At 51.5% G+C, this 20474-nt stretch overlaps 3 protein-coding genes across 3 annotated transcripts; 1 reads left to right on the top strand and 2 right to left on the bottom strand.

The window, feature by feature from the left end:
• Positions 1 to 508: 508 nt before the first annotated feature.
• N0V89_008675 (uncharacterized protein) lies at positions 509 to 2382 on the bottom strand (the record flags this gene model as incomplete). Its single annotated transcript, XM_056217428.1, has 4 exons — positions 509 to 746; positions 799 to 1290; positions 1340 to 1511; positions 1560 to 2382. 4 exons carry the CDS (start codon positions 2380 to 2382, stop codon positions 509 to 511), a joined length of 1725 nt encoding a protein of 574 aa, XP_056068984.1.
• Positions 2383 to 4248: 1866 nt separating this feature from the next.
• Positions 4249 to 14343, top strand: N0V89_008674 (uncharacterized protein; the record flags this gene model as incomplete). The annotated part of the gene is made up of 8 exons (XM_056217427.1): positions 4249 to 4589; positions 4643 to 10578; positions 10631 to 11413; positions 11744 to 11915; positions 11966 to 12663; positions 12720 to 13040; positions 13102 to 13908; positions 13961 to 14343. 8 exons carry the CDS (start codon positions 4249 to 4251, stop codon positions 14341 to 14343), a joined length of 9441 nt encoding a protein of 3146 aa, XP_056068983.1.
• Positions 14344 to 15976: 1633 nt separating this feature from the next.
• Positions 15977 to 19184, bottom strand: N0V89_008673 (uncharacterized protein; the record flags this gene model as incomplete). The annotated part of the gene is made up of 7 exons (XM_056217426.1): positions 15977 to 17308; positions 17357 to 17494; positions 17542 to 18271; positions 18465 to 18644; positions 18694 to 18798; positions 18848 to 18873; positions 19062 to 19184. The coding sequence occupies 7 exons, from the start codon at positions 19182 to 19184 to the stop codon at positions 15977 to 15979; spliced, it is 2634 nt and encodes an 877-aa protein (XP_056068982.1).
• Between the last annotated feature and the right edge of the window lie 1290 nt (positions 19185 to 20474).

Here is a 20474-nt window from a genome sequence, read left to right as displayed (position 1 = left end):
GGCGACAGACTTGTAGGCGAGACTGGAGACGTTGCAGAACATGCGTTGGTGGCGTGGCGTCTTGAATTACTGCTCGTCAACTCACTACCTCAACACTTACCTATGCAGGGTCGCTTTGTTACCGGACTTAGTTCAAGGCGTTATGGAAGGCATCGGAACTGCTATGTTCATATAACTGGATTGGGGTATATATATGCGATTATCGGTGCCATCCAAAAGTTCCTCCACCACCTTTCCATGGCTCTGATCACGCTGTTTAAGTTTCTACGAATCAATATAATATCTTCACCCTATTATTAGTTGATATTCGATAAGAAGCTTACTTTAGTCTTGGTAGAAGGTAGATTGGGGTACTAAGCTATTCAAATAAGCGTTAAAATGGAGTAGACCAATAAAAGGGCGAATAAATAAATGTATTTCGTTGAAAACTCTTTAAAACTTAAGATGAGTGAATAAAAGCCGTGGAATGGTGGCGGAGGAATTGTTGTATAGCACAATATCACCTTCCTCAGACTTCCTTCTCCTCTAACACACCAGCTTCCCTCGCTTTCTGTCTCTCTTCCCTTTCTGCAGCCTTCTTCAGCTTGTTATCGAGCTTCTCCCTGTCTTCACGCATCTGACGGATAAGAGTAGACCTCTCACGGATCTTGTGGCCGTATCGGTAGAAGATAAGCGGAATAGGTATCATAGCGAATTCAATAAGGGAGAGCATAGTCGCGGACCAGTGAGGGCCGAGTGATCGGTACCTAGAGGTGTATATCAGTACAGCCATTATTTGAGAGTTTTGTCGGGACTTACATCTGGGGTCCAGCAAGCGGGAGGGTCCCACCCAAGGCACTTCTCAAGACGGCATTGCCTGCTAAAGCTGACGCAGCGTAGATACCGTACGAGTGAACAAGATAATTCGACGCGTAAATGAATACTCCACAGTTTCCTGCACCGAATGGAATCCCAGCTATTATGGGTGCTGCCCAATGTACGTCGGGTGTGCAAGTCCATGCGAAGATCATCTCGCCTACAGGGACACAAACAGCAGCAATGCAGACCACACTGACCATAGCTTCTGGAGGAGGCTTCCCGGTCGCAGGATCTGTTGTGTGCGAATTGATGAGGCGTCGTAGCAGAGGCTCGGAGCAAATCGTCAGCATACCCCCGATGCCAATCCCAATGTACCCGAGACCGGTGAGCCCAGGACTCCAACCGCGAAGCTCGCTGAAGACGATGGGGTAAGAAACGAAGCAAAGATAAAGCACGCCGTATACCAATGCTATGTACACATTCCAAAATATGCTGAAAGCTTGATTAGCGGTGCCATTAACATGGAAATTGGTGAACACACCAAATGGGCTCCTTGACACTCATGATGAGCGGACGGTACAGGTTCTCCTTCAACATTGGCCAGAACTTCTTCTTGTCATCGTAGCGTGAATACCAGCGCTCTTCGCCTGTTTCCTTTCGCTTCTTCGCTGACTTGGCGCGCAAAAGCGCAGGCGCGTACGTTTCGCCGATTACTGCAAGCTGTCAGTCCAGTGTATCCACCCAGTCATTGAGCGACCCACAGAATACCATGAACCACGACACTCCAGACCCGATCACCACGACCCAATTTGTCCACCGCCACCCCTTGTATTGGAACACAAAGCCACCTACAAGGGGCCCTACGACAGGCCCATTCATCGGCCCAATGCTCCAAACAGAAAATGCAAGAGCGCGATAATCATCGCTCACAATGTCGGACACCGTCCCGGGTGCGTTTGAGATCATTGCTGCACCGGCGAAAGCACCAAAGAAACGCACCGCGAGAACGGTAGCGAGGTTCTGAGCCAAGGCGCATGGGATGATCAAGACAATAAACATGGCAACCGCGACTAAATACACTGGTCTTCGTCCGTACATTTCGCTCAAGGGCGCAAGTATAACTGATCCGAGGGCAAGCCCAGCTAGGTAGGTAGTCAGACCGAGTACGAGGTTGATCTTAGATTTGACGTCAAAAGTAACCATCATTCCGGGAATACCAGCGGTGTACGAGGTAGAATACATAACAACAACCAGCGTAGAGAAACTCATGAAGAAGATAATCATGCATTTTTTGACCATGCTCCAATCTTGCGGATTCTCACCATCCTCAAAGTCGATCTCGAAGCGTGGATCCGTTGTCATGTTTGTCGTCACGGTTGTGATTTGCGCTAGCGATTTGTCATGCTCATCCAGACCAGCATTGCGACTCAAAGTCTGGTGTATTGATTGTAATTCTTCAGAGCTGACCGAGTCGGTCGAGATTGAAGATACCGAGGACCGATCATCTTCAACATCCAAAGCGGCCACATCCTTCTTCCTCTCTTTCTCGGGGGCAGTTGCCCCATCCTTCTCGTGCGTCGACATGATTGCACCCCGCACTTGGCTCCGGCTGATGGTATTTGTCCAGCGATTGCTCAGACGCGAGCAACGCAGTTGCAGCACACAAAGAGCGACGAACGAAAGGAGGAGGGGAGGCTGGAGCAAGATATTCGACGGACGCGGGAGGCATTTCCAGGAGGCCCAGTCACGTTTGCTAGCCTAAATCCGATACCCCATCTCCTCTCCGGGTGCGGGATTCGCTCTTTGCTCTTTTTTGGGGAGTTCGGCCGAGCCTTGTGGGCCCTCGGTTGGTGTCGTGGGTCATGGGGGTACAGGGTCTCTGCCGATAGCCGCGGCTCGAGAGATGGGGAATGGGGAAGGCTGAAGATCCCCAAGAGTCGCCATCGATCTGGGATGGGAGAAATCAGCGTGATGTTGTCCGCCGACGATTAAAGACCTCCCAAATAGCGATAAGCTGTGGTGGAGTCGTGAGACGCCCAAGCTTCTCGCTTCGGCAGTCGCGACGGCGAACCCTTTCTGTTGGGTGTCAACCTCCGATGTCATCTTTCCCAAGCACCTGCACACCAACGCGCGCTTCCGCCGCTTCGTGCGCAGAGGCGTCGAAACAAGTATAGAATGAATGTAGTCTCAACTGATGATGCAGATGAAGGCCCCTGATACTCGTTTCGCCCTCCGAATTGTGTCCGCGGAGCGGTCGTCGTACCAGGGGGCAAGTGTCTATCGACGATTGTGACAGCTATAGTGTTGTGAAGCCATGGTCCCAAGTCTTTCAAACCAGGAACAATGGTGCAACTCTATTCGAGGCCGGGAAGATGCACTTCGAAGTCGCTTCACAACCGATGCAGGACCTTTGTGAAGCCCATGACGTGTTGGTAGTAAGAGGTTATGCAAGGTTCAAACCGACCACGAAAACCTTGTTGGGCTCTTTCTACAGCCATGCCCTTGGTGGTTGCACTCTCATGGTCTCAGAGAATCTGAAGTGAACTGTTACGTTTGGTCTGTTGAGTAAGTGATATTCCTCTTGCTGTCTCTCACGATCTGTCCTACAAGGAAAGGAGATAGGCGGAAGCTGACTACGAATCCTCGCCTATCATTACTTTCCTTCGCTTCTTCTCTTACCATCTGTATTTACGTCGAGCACCTAGCGTGCGTCTTCTCATCTACGATCCGCCCTCACGTAATTGTGGGAGCTTCCAAGGCGCCGCATCAACAGTGAAGACCGGATTCGACTTTTCCGTTGGTTTCATTGCACGAATATGTGAGTACATTCTATTCACAGCTCTATTTGCCTACTTGTACGCCTGTTGACGCTGATAGCGCGTAAAATCATGCGTTCTACGATTACTTTCCATCGCTCGGAGAACACATCTTGCCATATGCTTCGCAGTTGCTGGCGGAACTACTCGGCCACTATTCGCGGAATCGAAATGCCAGTTACCAGAGCATTTACAGCACACGGGTACGCTGTACGGAGCAGCTCCACGATAATGTACTTGAATCCTGGGAGAATGAGTTGGAAATGCAAGGCCTTTTTTCCTCACAACATTGTATGCTCTATCCTTGGAACTGCAACTTTGAGTACCATACAATGCGCCGTAAGATCAGGGTATACCCTTTCAGCATATTAGTGCAAGCCTCATACGCAGACTTCAACGTCACCGTCACCATCACCATCACTTGCACACTCAACGACTGCATTTGATCGCTCCTTCCTCTCATCGGGCGATGCTTGGCGCGTCGTTGGCGGAACAACAACACTTGACCGCGCTCTTGCCCAGCGGACTTCACAAACGTCGCCTTCCTCGCTCGCTCGCAGAATCTTCGAAGTGTCAGTTGGAGAGCGTACCTCTTTCCTGACTTTCGTCTGGCACCTCCCATCATCTCGCAGCTATGGCTGCTACGCGGGAGTTCTTGCTCCAGTTGTACAATCATGTCGCTCTACCTCGCGACGTACCCGGCAAGGAAGACAGCAACCTTGGTGCAATCGAAGCTGCGCTACTCGACCGAATTCTCCGAGCTGTCGAGGAAATCGCACCTCTGGTCCCTCAGGATCACACGCAAATTGTTGACGCCATCAAAGGGACTCTCACCAGTTCAAGGGCGGTCAATGTTGGCGGCACGCTGGACAAGGACATCCTGGTCCAGGAGATAGATCAGCTGAGTGATCGACGCGCACTCCTTCTCTATGTGAAAGAACAGAATGCAGCTGTGCTTGTCTACAAGGACACTGGGTACGTGTAGCGACGAGTTCAGCATCACATAGTAAAGCTAACTGAGCGAGCAGGTTCAACGACGAAGACCTGGTGTTCGAAGCTTTCGAGACCTCGGCAGACTGTGCAGCCGTCCTCGCCTCAGAAAATGCCCTACAGTGGGAATTCCCTGCGTATGCAGCATCTCTACCGCCGTCAGTCTATCGCACCCGGTCCTTCCTGGAGTGCCTTGCCGCCTTCGTCGAGCGAGCCAGCATCGAATCGTTGAAGCAATTCGCAGCAGTCACCTACAAAGCAGGAGCACCTCTGCCAGAAATACGCGGCACAACGGATTCATCACTTATCACAGACTTCCTTATGACGGTACTTGAGGGCAACGGCATGAGACGCGACGTTCCCCTGCTCCAGAAACGCGTCCGCGATACCGTTTGTTTCAAAGAAGCCCACATACCATGGCGGCGATCTCCATTCTACCTTGCTCTCCGCGTGGTCATACAGCGCCACTTGTATAAGATCATAGGTCAAGACATCGGGCGCTTGTACTACAAGCTCATCATGGCTCTTTTTCTGTCTCGCCTGCTAGAAGAATCCCATAAAATGATCCCCCACGACGCAACTTTCTATCTGATGCAGAAGCTGGGGCGAAGGCTCGCTAAGATTGAGCAGCATAAGCCGAGCATTTCGGGGTGCGACGGGAGATACCAGAGCAAATTGTTCGACAATCTGCGAGGTGCCTTCAAGACACGTCTGGAGAACACTAAAGGATTTCTTGAAAACCAATGGAACGCATACCGCGCGAGAACGCGAAGGGTTATTCATTATTTGCCCAGATATGCAATGCAGTCTGACCTTGCCCTGCAGTTACCTTCAAGCGGGCCAAAACTCCGTCTAGTCGCTTTCGGAGGGTCCTGGGCGTCTCCACCACAACTCCTTTCGCCTAGTCAACTTCTCGAGCAATACGAAGCATCCCGAGGTAGCACAAATCCCTTCGCAGCTGTCGCAGATCGTTATCTGAAGCTGGCCAATACAGTGGAGGAGCATGTTGTACCCGTACTAACCGGACGTGTGACACCAAGTGGATGGGGGACCCGTTGCTGTGCTCTAGCTCGCACGATTAAGCTGTACGTTTCCAGCAGCGGGGACCTTCTTGAGGGTTATCCGGAGATGAAGAGTAGGCTTCTTCTCGATGTTATGGAGCTTTGGGTCGAGCTGGATCGGTCTGCCGTCATTGGCTTTCCTCTTTTGAAATCGTACCATCCTGGTTTCGACGCTGAACTCTTGGATACTCTGGAATTTCTACATGCAGTCGATCTGAAGCGTGTAGAAGATGTTCAGACGTACATCAATCGCCGATGTAACAGCTGGACAGGACACGGGAGCAGGACGATCTTCGACACTCCTGCTAAAGATTCCTTTGCCGCAGTGTATTACGATGAGCTTGGTGAGTCCTCAGGCATGAAACAGTTGCGGGATGAGATACAAGCCGACGCCGAGCAGTCACGGTCGCTCAAAGAGGCAGAATGGGAACAGAAATTGGAGGAGTACAAGCAACTCCTTCAAAAGATCGAAGAATCACCGTCATGCCCTGGCTTCGAGGAGGTCATCAGGAAAGGTGTGCACAAGTCTGTTCACAAGAGCTTCTGTTATAAACACCATTACGGGTTCGAAATGCGTAATATCAAGATCAAAATCTTCGAGAATCCTTTACAAAACCACGAACCTGCCGCGAAGGCTGCTGTCTTCGAATTACGATGCCCGAAGCCTTTCGCTGAGTATCGAGACGCAACCTGGATCTTACTCACGAGATTTGCGCATTCGCAGGTCGAACCGCATGAAAACGTACCGACACTGCGTAGCTATAGTGGCCTCTCTCATCATGCCAATTCCGAAAATTCTCGAGTGACCCTAGGTTCTAGCACTAAATCACACCTAGACTGTCATTATGCAGAAACGGGGTTCCCTGCTGAATTGCATCAGATCTGTCGACCCTGTGGTTTGACTCTCACTTATTATGACACCGACAGCCGATCCTGGACTAAACGGGACGACAAGATGTCTTTTTCCAGACATGTTCCACTCAAGCTACCCAGCAGCTCACCATATAATTGTGTCGGTATCAGCAGAGACCATTGGCCTTCCTCGAACGAAATACTTGCTAGTCAAACGAAGTGTCCTTCCGACTTGAACATTCACGAATTTATGGCATGGCAAGAACTACTTAGTGGGACAAATCGCCGATGGCTGTCTTTATTGCGGGAGTTGGGCGCCACTAATCTCAATTTCTCAACTGAGTCAACCTGGGCTATCATCTCAAAGCTCGTCCTCCAAGTGGGTCCATCATCACTTGGTCATTCTTTGCGAGATATACATATGGTCTTCGAGGACGCTACATTTTGCGAAAAGCTCCTCGAGCAAGTGAGCAATCGCCTGGACGTAATACGACGCAACTGGCGGGAGCCGGTCCAGATGGATATGGTCATAACTCTGCTACTCAAGATCATATCGCTTTCTTCGTCTAGCGGGGTTCGGGCAAAGGCTCTCGAGCTTCTAGATGGAGTCCGCATCGCTACTTGGGACTGGTGTCTTACTTTGCAATCACTACCTCCGAACACCGCACAAGATTTCACAATCTTCGCATTGTGGGCTTCGGTGCTATGTAAGCGAACTGTGCAGGGCCCAATGACATCCACATTGCACCTGGATACTGCAGCTTTGCAGAGTTTCATCGGTGCTTCTATCATGCTCCAGGAGAGTTTCGTTGGTCCCTTCGACGACATGCCTTACACCTTGCGCAAATTGCTACTGGAAGATCTTCTTCACGCATTCAAGGATCGTACCGCGTTGGCCAATCTCGTCATTTCAAATCCCAAAGCCTTGCTTGCTGCTATCGATCATATCTGGCCATTGCCGCTAGGAGCTCTTGACGATGTTCCTCACATCCGTCTCGTACCGCAGACATGGTGGGTGGAAGTCTCTATTCGATCGCGTCACCAACAAGCTATGCACCTAGTCCATTATCACTTGTTCCGTGGGGATTTCCTCATTGACGGCAAGCAATCTGGCATTCTTCCAGCGGTGTATCACATGCCGGTGATCCAAGAGCTCTTCGGGACATATGCGCTACGGGTTCTACCCTCATGTATGTCCGGAATGTCTCACTTCGTTGCGCATACGATGCCGTTCAATCACGAGATTCATCTGGGTTTCCGTCAAGGTCAGCTGGTCGTTCGCGCCGTGCAAGGACATGCGACGCTGGAGCTCATCGATGGTTCTATCTTCAAAAGCATTGTTGGAGATAGCACTCAGCACGACCTACCTTTGCCTTTGATAACTGATTGTTTCCACTGGCTCGACATTGATACCAAGGTCATGGAAATTCGGCAAGGGGACAAATGGAAGTCGAAGAACAGCAATTGGAAGCTCAACATCATAACCTTCCGGGCAACTAGGAAGGCCTCAAGCCTTGTGGATCCCTTCAGTGCGGTAGCCCGGAAGGTTGCCCAGAATTTTCAGTACTTTGAGACTGCTGAGCATCTTCTAGTGACTCAACCGGAGAAAGGACGGCTTTCCGTCGAGTTGAGACGCCTGGAACTGAACTTCTTTGTCAATCAGTCCAATTTATTACAATGTCGCGAGCTGAGTGCAGAGGTCGTCTACACCGATCTGCAAGATATGGGCACGTGGTACGGATGTCTTAGCAAGATTGTGCTTCGCTCAACGAAGAACGAACGCCAGCGCCTGGTACTCGTCCCAGAAGGTCGACTTCTTTACCGTAGACTTGCAGGACATGTCGTCGTTACTGTTGATTCTGAAGGCTCATATTTGAGGTTCGACGTCGACGATGTACTCGGACGGATACAGTGTCCAGCTGAGCATCGGTTACTGTACACGAAAGCGATGTGGCACGCCTATACATCTTATGTCTTGCCGGATCCTTTGACCGGTCGCACTGGATTGGAGGAGGCTTTGTATCTGTTACGGACTGGCCTATACAAACCATGGGCACCAATACGTGACGGCATGGTACCTCGTATACTCTCGACCATCGCGACTCTGTCCCCAGAGCGAGCGTATTATCCGGAAGATTTAAAATGTATGGAGGTTGTGACTTGGAATCAATACCTTACTACAACCATCCAGGACGACCGGTATCGCGCGCTTGTGGAAGATATATACGAACGAGCTTCTCAGCTGCAACTATTTGAGATTGATCCAGCTAAGAAGATCTTTCACGAAGCAACTCTGACTGATCCGCACTTAGTATCTCGCTCGGTCTCGATATTTAATAGCAACGTATCAACGTCTGACATGGTTTACACGTCACAGGACTTCTCCATCCGAAGCGATGTGCGGAATAATATAGCGCTCATCACACGGTTTTTGTCTGGATGGTCCATTACAGCTGCGAGTACAGACCAGTTGGCACAAATCCTGCAGAAATATCCGGCCATTGGGGGTCTGAGCGAGCCCTATGATCACAGTTCACTTTTTGATCTGATCTCCGTGAACTTGGTAGAGCACTGGGGCGCTCTTGCGCAAACAGCTATGCAGGCTAGTTGCGATGATCGGTACCGCTTGATGTTCCTCTTCGTACCAATGGCATTGTCTCAACACGCACCCATCGAACTCCTTCAGGTCTTGGTAACCTATGCTATTCTCCCTGAGCTCAGGAACATCGTTATTCCCGGCTGGCCTTCATATGTTCGTTTCAAGCCTGACGAAGCCCCTGCTGCAGAAGATCTTGCCGAGTCGATGAAAAAGGCGCATCAACCTCACGAAGAAGTTCCCAGGAAACAAGGCGAGCTACCTGGCCTGATGGCCTTGGCGCGCATTCATCATGAAAAGGCTTGTCAACACAACTGCTTGCAGCTCGCAAAGTCTATCCTCCTTCAATGGCCACAAGTTGACATCGACCTGAGCAAGCTGCCCACCATCGAACCCAAGTTTCTCGATATGGATGCGGCTCTGAGACTTGCATTCAACGATTGGATGCGGTTGGCGCAAAACTTTCAATTTTCAAAATATCTCGAACAAGTTCAACTTATACTGGACGAACATGCTGCTTCAGTTGACCCGCTTACAAACGACAGGATTCTTGAAGATGCGTTTAATCTCGCTGAGCCCAAACGATATCTTTCTCACCGGACTAGAGCCGCCCCAACACTTCAGGAGTTGTTACTGAATGAAGACTTGGTCGGAGTCATCTCGAAACAGCTAGTCTTAGGTGCACAAGCGAACACCAATATGAGGGCTATGGGGCTATTACAGCAGCTTCCAAATGGTCATTTGACAATGCTGCATGAGAAGCGGAAACGTGGAGAAGGGGAAGCACCTTACAAGCTCCCTAGCCAATTTCCTCATCGACGGCTGTGGACAATAGTCGAAGGTCTTCAACGAGAAAAGTCTGGCAGGCCCGCTTCATCCGTCCAGCGTGCGTATGGGCGCGAACTTATGGATAGTATTGAAGCGCTCGGGAAGCGTAACTCGGTGTCTGTCCTTCCTTTGCCTCCGTTCAACAGTGTCCTCTTGAAACAGCAGATCCAAGAGAAGAAGCGGGCCTGTGATGAAGCTCTCCGCGCTATCAGTCAAGCACTTGAGGCAAACGACAAGCGTGCACTATGGTTGAAACTATCCGGTCAATGGCCGAAGCTGAACAAGATTGCACTTCTCTCAGAACTTCGATCGACATCCGGATCTGCGTTTGGCCTCGGCATCAAAGAAGCCATCGTCGACTTAGGCCTCCTAGTAACATCTTGGCAGCGTTTGCTTAGGATTGAGGATGCGTCTCTCAGACATAAGGGGCAACAGTTGCAAGAAGAGCGCTCCAACGAGGGGCATGCCAACTGGGACCCTCTTTTGCGAACAGATTGGCTATTATTGGAGATTGACGGCAATATCATGCTCCGTGCGGAGCAGATTGAAGTGGCCAACGCTACGATAGCACCTGTAAGCGGTTCCAACTCGGTTGTTCAGCTCTTAATGGGCAAAGGCAAGACTTCTTGTATCCTGCGTAAGTTCTTCTTTCCTCCAATCCGGGCATTACTCATGACTAACATCACTAGCTATGGTTGCGGCAATCCTGGCCGACAGTGATCAACTATTGCGTGTCGTGGTACCACGAGCACTACTCCTGCAATCTGCACAGGTCATGCACATCAAGCTTGGAGCCTTATTAGACCGCGAGATCATGCACATTCCGTTTTCGCGAAGGACAAAAGCGAATAATCATCTGCTAGAGACGCTCGCTCAATTACACTCGGACCTCAAAAAATCCAGCGGTGTCATGCTCTCTTTACCTGAGAACACCCTATCTTTCAAGCTTAGTGGACTTCAGCGATTGTGCGACGAGAATCTTGAGCAGGCCAACATCATGATCAAAATGCAGCAGTGGCTTGACCACAATGCTCGAGACGTACTCGATGAATGCGATGTCTCGTTGGCGATACGGACTCAGCTGATCTACCCATCTGGATCTCAAATGGCAGTAGATGGTCATCCTCTGAGATGGCAAACTGTCCAAGCGGTACTGCGGCTTGTGCTGTTGTTCGTCCCGACGCTAGTGCACCGCTTCCCGCACAGCATCGAAGTCGTGAACAGGCTAATTGGAGGCTTCCCATTGATCTATCTCCTGCGACGTGACGTTGAGGACTACCTTATCTGCCTACTCGTCGATGCCATCTGCAAGGGCCAAATCGCCGCGTTACCTTGTGCAGAAATCCCAGCGTCCGCCCAGGAAGACATACGAACTTTTATCTCCAGCTCAACGGTCTCCTCGTATGTGGTAACCCAGGTCAACAACTTGTTTAAAGAGAAGCAGCATCTAATGAAGATGCTTTGCCTTCTACGTGGATTTTTCGTTCATCGCATCCTTCTGTCAACGCTAAAAAAAGCGATGGAACGTTCAGTATGGCCTTCATCCTGCTCGTGATCCTATCGCGGTACCATACCATGTAAGTTTGAAGGCAGCTTATGGATACATCCTCCAGCCATTAGCATATATTTTGCATTGCGTCGCATGTTACATGCTATCCTGGCTTATGTGCATGCATCTTAAAATGTTCTTTAGATCTACGATACTAACTTTGAATCCAGGCAAAAGGCGTGCCCTCACCGACTTCGGAATGGGGTCATCCGGACGTGGCTATCATCTTGACATGCCTTTCATTACTACCAAGGGTTGAACCTGCCACAATTCAAGCAGGCATTCGAGCAATTGCTGAAACTAGACGAGCCAAGCGTTGAATACGAGAAATGGGCGACGCGTAACCTACCAGAATGTCTGCGTGATTACACCGCTATCAATGTTGAAGATAGCCTGCAATTACGTGAGCTCTATCAATATGTCTGGTATGCACAAGTATAACTTGTCAAGACTTCACTGCTGATTCTGTGTATAGCTTCAATATCTACTTGCTAGACTTCTACCTCAATAATTTTGTGTTTCCAAGGCATGCTAAACAGTTTGACACTAAGCTCCAGGCTTCAGGATGGGATCTGGTGCTCTTTGACCCGACTTCCACCTCGAATTGCAGGACTACTGGCTTCTCTGGCACGAACGACTCACGACATCAGCTTCCAATGATGATTACACAGAATGATCTACCTAATCTTGCCCACACGAACGCCGAGGTTCTCTCGTATCTGCTGGAGGATCGAAATCGGGAATATGTCCGGATGCTGGACAAGTCAGGTAGACGGTGGAGTGAAGAGAATCTGCTGTCCGAGCTGTCGAAGCCAAACAGACCCGGTGCAAAGCAACAGATCAGGATCCTAATAGATGCGGGTGCCCAGATTCTGGAGCATGACAACCTCGGTTTGGCTAAGGCATGGCTCAAGATTGATGGGGAGGCTACTGCAGCAGTCTATTTCGATGATGAACATCGCCCATGGGTCCTCTACCGCACAGGAAAGCGCGTTCCATTACTTGCGACCCCATTTGCAGAGAGCTTGGAAGATTGCGTGGTATACCTGGATGAGAGTCATTGTCGTGGAACGGATCTCAAACTTCCACCCAGTGCGAGAGCCGCATTGACACTGGGACCTCATGTCACGAAAGATGCTATCGCGCAGGCCGCCATGCGCCTGCGCCTGCTTGGTATGTTTTCTTAAGAACTGCATCGATGCCATTGATTGACTAAGTATCTTGTGCAGGTCAAACTCAAGCTGTGACATTCTTTTCGCCGCCAGAAGTTCACCAAAGTATCATCGATCTCAAGAACAAACGCGAGTGTGACTATATAGGCTCTTATGATGTCGTGTCATGGCTTCTGAAGCAATCGTGTCAAGGCATTGAGCAACTGGAGCCGCTGTATTACAACCAGGGCATCACGCACATTCAGCACGAACAAGCTAAGATCAAAAACTTGGGGTTTCTTAGCAACATACATCAGCGGTCGGAGTACTTATCCATCATAAGTACCAAAGAGTCTCAGACTTTGAAGCAGATGTATGAACCGAAACCGTTGAAACGAAGTAGGTTATGCAGAACATCGAATACCATATGTCACAAGCTAACCACAATATCAATCTACAGATGGCGCTCGAATACAGTCACATAGGGGATCACTTGGTACTTTTACTATCGAACTCGAACGAAGGAAGAAGGACTTCCAAGACAGCGGAATTGCGACCCACTCTTCAGCGCTCGAGGAGGTTGAGCAGGAGCGCGAAGTTGAGCATGAAGTCGAGAACGTGCGAGAGCCCGAGAAGCCGTTCCACTTCACGGCGTTGAAGATTCCTCGGCTACATGAAGATATTCAAGAGTTTGCCAGGTCTGGGAAAATCATCACGAGCAGTGAGGCATACCAGCCGATGTTGTCAGCCTTGCAGCACACTGCTTCTGGAAGGAAATACGGGGCTTTTACCCATGGCAGATCCTCAGGACTGTTTGTCTCGAAGCAATACAGCCGAACTGTCAAAATGGTAGAGCCAAACGATAACTTCATACGGCCTTGCCAGTGGATCTTTTGGAGCCATGCCACGAACAAGGCGTTGATCATTAGTCCCGAGGAGGCTGATGCGCTTCTCCCATCTCTCCGTCAACGCTGTCACTCTGGAGGTCCAAGTCGGGCCCACCTCGTCGTCTACTCAGCTCCGGTGACTCGTCGCATGCTTCACTTCAACAATCTCAATTACCATGTTACTCCGCCGCTACCGCCGAATGCGAAGGTCCCACAGTGGTTAAAAATCGAGCTTGGCATATTCGCGGGGCGACTGTACTTCGAATGGCCTGAGTACAAAGACCTCATTTCGTACCTCGGTGTGAAGACGGACATAGGGGAGGATGACTGTTTGGGCGAATTCTCACAAAATACATTTGTGCAGAAGCCGCTGACGTTCCGTAAGACCTGCATCCAACTGCAACATATGCACACACTAACGTTGGTACACAGTTCACGACTGGCTTGCTGCGCTTCGCAAGGGCCAAGATTTCGAGCACACCCCGATGGGCTTCATCACCACTGGCAAGCCTCTATCGGCTGATCACCCGTTCTTCTTGACTAGCGCCGCGGAAGAGCTGAACCGGGAAGCAAATGCTAGAGTACCTCTGGGCGGTGAGATGCAGCAACAAGATGGGGACGAAGAAGAGGACGAGGATGACGAGGACGTCGAAGATGAGTTCCACGACGGTGAGGATCATGACTATGGTGACGAGGGAGACAACCAGGCTCGTTTTGAAGAGGGTGACAGCGCCTTTTTTGATGCTGCAGAGCAATTCGAGGTTGACGAAGAAGAGAGTGACGGAACAGACAGTGGCGTGTACCCGGAGGAGTAGCTTGGAAACGAGAGGAGCGTTGACACGTGCCTGGCTTTCTGATGCCTCTATGTTTGTGCCCAAGGCATCGCTGTCTTGGGCATGGACGATAGTGTGGCATGCAGAAGAAGCGGCGAATGCCAGTATGGTTAAGCAAGCTCTGCGCAATGCGAAGAGCCACGAGAAAATGCAAATGAGCCTTGGTTCTTCAGCACCTCATTCTTCAACACATGTACAGCCCTGCATGTCTGACTCCAACTCAGTGCAGGCTGCAAAGCTAGACGAGCCCAGCCCATCGCTCCCCTACACCTCGAAAGCCCACCCTCAGCTGTCGCTCTCTAAACCACTCCATCTTCCAGCCTCATGTATCCTGCGCTTAACGCCCGATTCCATAACAAAAACGCGCCCTCGCCTACCCCGGCCTCGCCGGCCCTAACCCCGGAAGCAAGGACCCGTCCAACAGCGAGCCAGCAGCGGAAGCGGAGCGGGGACATCGCATCTCGGCACCTCCGAACTTTGTTTCGTCCCACGACCTCCCCGCGCATAAATCCGTCTGACATCATCGGAGATACCGACGCCGGCGGAGAGCTTGAGCATGGTGGAAATTGAGCGTGGTACTTGCCGTGGGGATCTTCGTGTACACACTGAGGGTACGGGGTCCCCGTCTCTCACACTAGAGCAGCGAGCGTAGCGCTTGAAGAGCGGAGCGCATAGCGGTGTACTGAGCAAGACCTCTAAGCGGTAAGGCTGGGACTAAGCTGAGAGATGGGGACGGGGAGATGGGCGATGACAAAGTCGGCGAAGATAGTCTGTCCCACGGGGACAAAGCACCGAAACACCGCCGCCGCGTTGAACGAACGGAAGGGCGTAGGATTCACCGCTTTACAAAGCAGCATCGAGTGGTCACGACTCGCGCATGCAGCGGGAGGAATGTACATGTGCGGTATACGTTCAATGTGCACATCATGTCATGTTGTGTTATGTTCAGTGGCTGTACAGCCGCTTGACATGGCGCCTCATAGCGCGTATATTTTAAGCTCTTGCGCAGGCACAGTGCGCAGTGCCTTTGATGTATGTATGTGTGTCGCAGGAAAGAGGCGGAGCGCGCCACGCTCGACGCCCCCACTGGAAACAAGATTCCACCCAATGCAAGCGGAGTATCACAGACGAAACGACGTGGCCATCCATAGTGGTACAAAGTTTTGGGCCGAAACAGAGAGAACCTCGCAAAGATGCAGAGGTCTCACAAGATAAGTTTTTGAAAGCGTAACGTAATGAAGATGTGAACATCGAACTGCCGTGAATGAAATGCAAAATGAGATGCGAAAGGCTTCAGTAGTAGTACAGGGTAGTGGAAAGGAAGAAAAGCGAAAGAGCAAGAACAGGGTATCCGTAAAAATCCATCATCCGTCGTTTCCGTCATGCCATATCATGCCTTATGCCGTTTTGAGACCCACGCTATGCCGATGCACTATCCAACAGTAGCGGTAAAGCGAAAGTGAGAAAGAAAATTCCGAAAAACGATGCAGAAGCGCAAAGAAGCGAAGGACGAAAATGCAAAGACAAAAGTAAGCATGCCAGAATGCGATGCTCCATAAAGAAAAGTCGACTGTGACTGTCGCCGTGAAGTAAGATGGTCGGTGGGCTGGCAGACCTAAAAGCCCCAGCCGTCCCATCCTCGACTCAAGATCTTCTCCAAGACACCAATGACACCGTCGAGGAGTTCGCCGAAGCCGTCGCCACCTCGGCCGTGTCCAGAAATACCGACATTGAGAGTAGAGGAAACAACGCTGTCTCTTCCCTCCGTGGCTCCACTCCTTAGGCGTGTCTTTACCCAGCGCATCAAGGCGGCGCAGCCTTGCTGCCACTGTGCTACATCACGCGGCCACTGTGGCACTACGCCCAGCAAGTCGAGTTCCACTAGCGCAGTGTTGAGGAAGTTTATAGAGAGCATGGTAAGCTCAGAGTACTGCATGCTCTTTGTGGAAGGCGAGGGTGGAATCGGAGAGGTTACGGGATGAGAAGTCAAGCCCAAAGCTGCAGGATGGTTGGGGTTGGGCGTACCGCCTGGGGTGCTCATGGAGAAGTGAGTTGGCGTGGAAGGGTAGTTGGTGCGGACCGTTGGTAGAGGGGAATGGCTTGGGAAGCGATGGGGCTGAATCACCTGAGGTGCGTTGATGCGGGTGTTTGCCGCAACAGTAGCAGCCCATATAGTGAGTGCTGCAAAGTAAAGACCCATGTCGGCGCCCAGTTCGAGTCGGAGGGTGAGTGTGTGGGCGGTCATAGCATGCTGGGCAATCTCAATAGCGAGCTTGAGGGCATCCTTTGCAGACTGGCCCTGATGATCAGTGCCGTCAGTCCACAGTCCGTTGATCCACGTCCTGAGGGTCGTTTTGTAGCTTCCGAAAGATTGCGGTGAAGGCACCTTCTCCGACAGGATCCAGCTTTCTCCGGAAATCGCAAGCAACGCACGAATTGGAACAACTTGGAGAAGCTTCGCAGTAAGAAGTTGGTGTTTGGTCACTGATGAGTTGTCGAGGAGATGGTCGATGTGTTGGAAGTTCGCCGGAGCAAGATATGGGGTAGGGTTGTTGAAGTGATTGTAGTAAGCCGCGATGATGAGGGAGGATTGGAATGTATCAAAGGTTTGCATGACGTCCGATGTCACTTGGAACACGTACGTCAGCTGATGAGGGTTTTGTTGGGCGGCCATGGCCCAATCGAAAGATGTGGTAGCGTCCCAGAGCTCTGAATGAGCTGGCAATGGTAAATTGAATCCCGAACAGTTGATTGAAGACTGCAGCGAGTCCCGAGCCAACAAAGTAGCTTGTTGGTATTCGAGGATGTAGCAGCAGAGAAGGAGGCGCTGTTGGGTTGACAGCTCGATCCACTGGGCCCAGCGCTCGTAAGTAGCATTCTCTGGCTGAACCAGGGCAGAGACATTGTCTACGATATTCGAGGTCACTTCCCGAAAGCTTTCGCAAAGCTGCATATGGTCAGATCATGATGGAAAGCCCATTGTTTGACATATCACCTTTTGGTAGAGCGTCTCGAACCGCGAAGACAGTGTCTTCGCCGCACGACGCGCACGGTACTGCGACAGAACCTCAATGAGGAACAAAGCTTGCCAATCGCACACACGCTCGGCTTCGGTCATAACATCCAAGTCTCTCTATGCAGTGTTAGTGGGCTTCAGCTGAATATACCTAGAGATCTTACCTTGTCGAGCAACTTCATGCATCGATCATGAAGTATGCGTGACTTTCGCTTCACGCTGGCATCGTCGGAATATTGTCCGCCAATGGCGATCATGGCAGCGTGAAGCATCGGTGGTTGGCTTATGCTCTCAAAGGTAGTTCGATGAATGATAGGGTAGGCGGCGTGAAAGAATCTCCAGTAATTGTTCAGATATTGTTCAAATGGATATGTGTGTGCGAGTTGGCCCATACCGTAGGACTGTTCAGGGAAGAGGAACGCCTGTTCTTCTTCATCTCTCTGTACCATCGTCTTGGGCCCGAAATGCCCAAAGCCCGTCATCGGGTCCACACCCGCAGACATCGGCATGCTCGTCATCGGATAGGAGGTGTGCATGTAAGCTAGGCTGGACGGAGCGGGGCTCTTCTCATTTGAGTTCCATGTGTATGCCATGGTTGACGTTGCCGAAGTTGGTGACCGCGAAGGATAGCCCCACGCAGGCTCAACGTAAGATGCGTTGGATGAGTTGCGCGTGCGGTTGGACCCAGGTCCATACGGGGGGTTGGCGAACATGTTGGTCGAGTAGTCCTGTACAGTGGGGATAGGTGAGGCATACTCGCTCGAAGACGAGTTGTATTGAGGTGAGTGGCCAAAAGGGTCGTTCCAGGCGATGCCGTTTTGCATGCCTGCTTCTACAGGCACAGAAACGGGTCCATTGTTCTGACGAGAAGCCGTGTATGCCCTCTTGGAATGGCTGGATAAAATCAATCAGCAATCTTGTTACAAAGCTTTACAGCTCATAACGAAGAAGGAAAGGAAAGCAATGATAATCAATGTTTTGTCAAACTCACTGGAAACGGGGACTAGAAGAAGTAGGAGAAGAATGAAGAGATTTACGGATCGCGGAAGAAGGAAGACGAGGGGTACGAAACGGGTTGGATGTATACCTTGCGTCTGCAGCGGATACTGGGATTGGAGACACCGGCTGCGGGTAGTACGGCTCAGTTTGAGGAATCGCAGTTACGATTGGGGGAGGCAAGGTCACAGCCGCAGAGACCGGTGGTTCTGGTTCTGCGGTGCTTGCTGGGCTGAACATCTGAGGAGACTCTCCTCTCCCGGGCTCATTGCTAGGACAGGTTAAATCTGACAGCCCACGAAGGTTTGTGGGGTGCATACTGTCGCTCTTGGTGGCGTTGTAAAAGATCCAGTCTGTAGAATGGCTTTCCACATTCCGGCCAGTCACATCGAAGTGCGTCCTGTGCATGGTTCCTCTGGTGTCGCCTGTCATGGGTTAGCGGGCTCACTGTGAGAAGAACAGCTATCGACATACCTCAAATGCTCAGCTCTGGTATATGACTGGGCAAAACGTTAGTGGATCTCGTCTTGGGCAAAGAGGGGTGCAGTTGATGTGGAATGCGAGTGGGTTGTGCCGGTGCGGGAGGGGCGTCGTATACGATAGGGCTACGCGGGAACGCGGCGTGGTGGCATATAGTGTTGAAAAAACCCAAGCGGGCCGGTATCGAACGGCGGAAAACAGTACTTACCCGTCCACAATCGCAGTGGTGAACCTTCAAACCCTTCTTCGCTTTACTGATACGCCCCGTCCGGGTGTAGTGCACTGAGTTGCTGTCAGGCGACATCTGTGTTGGGCTGGTAGACCGTTGCATGGTGGGACTGTCCCCGCGGGAGGATGGGTTGTTTGGGCCAAGCGTCGTCTCTTTCGTGATTCCTGGACGACGACGATATGCTGTAGATTTAGTGCCACCGATACGTTCATCCGACGAGTGCGAGGATCTTCGACGACGTTGAGGTACTGTTGAAGGCGGGATGGTGCTTTCAGGTTGTTGGATAGAGGGAACCGAGGGGCGGCCGCTTGTCTCACTAGGGTCTGACATAGCTGACAGAGGCGGAGGGGGTATATATCTATACTGTGAGGGGAAGGGGCGGGAAGGATCAGAGCCTCAAGTGGGGACTCGGAAACGGTAGGGCTCAGAGGTGGTAGCGGCGATGGGTCCAGATCCGGTGGTACAACAGATGGCTATGGGCCAGTGATCATGTCTTGAAATGGCGCGGCGGATTAGACATGGAAGACCAGGCGGACTCGGAGGACGAAGCAAAGATTAAAGGCGATAGTGGACCGGGGCAGTCACAAGAGGTATGGTTGTCTATCTGGATTTGGAACCACTGCCGTTCCAAATCGGGGTTCAGAGACGAAGATACAGAAAGGGCGGGCGCAGCGTTGTGGAGGGGGACTGTAAATACCTGCGGGCTGTGCCTGGGAGCCAAGCACAACGGTGGAAACGCACGAGGTAGAGCACGGAGGCAGCGCTCTCAAGGAAAGGCAGAAGATGAGATGCAGGTCCCAGTCGCCCTAACGCTTGTCGCTGGGAGATGTGGCAAGGGTGGGATGGCAAGGATCACCAAGTGCACCGCGGCGGAGCCCTCATGACATTGCTAGACGATCGAGGATAGCCCTGGAAAGCTTGAGCCCACGGGCATGGCTTGAGGCGTGCAACCGAACCGTTCCAGCAGCCGCAGAGGACAAGGAGGCATCCGCGCACCAAAATTGGGGTGAGATACCCCTGTACTGGTGGGCGCTCTAACTGGGCGGTGCCAGCGCCAGGCGGCGGACCGTTCCACGCATCATACCAGCTCGAGCCATTGCTCGATGTTACTAAGAGAGGCGTGGCTTGGGAGCGCGTGGGCGATGGAGGAAAGGTGCAAATCCGAAAATAGAGGACGCTGGATGGCCGACGGACTCAGCCTTCCTGTGCACCACCCGTCTACCGCTTACCGCTGAAGGATGACAACATTTCCCAAAGCATCGTGCAAGGACACCGATGACCGCATCGCAGATGCTGGTAATGCGTAGAAGACGTCGAAGCAGGACATGCAGCTGGCGACACAAAGACCTACGTCGCGATGCGTCGGGGTACCGCTTGTCTGGTGTGGGCTGC

Source organism: Didymosphaeria variabile (assembly GCF_027946475.1).
Source record: "Didymosphaeria variabile strain IMI 356815 chromosome Unknown scaffold_6, whole genome shotgun sequence".
Lineage (NCBI taxonomy): Eukaryota > Fungi > Ascomycota > Dothideomycetes > Pleosporales > Didymosphaeriaceae > Didymosphaeria > Didymosphaeria variabile.
The sequence above is the reverse complement of the archived record's forward strand: the minus strand, read 5'-3'. Positions and strand labels throughout refer to the sequence as shown.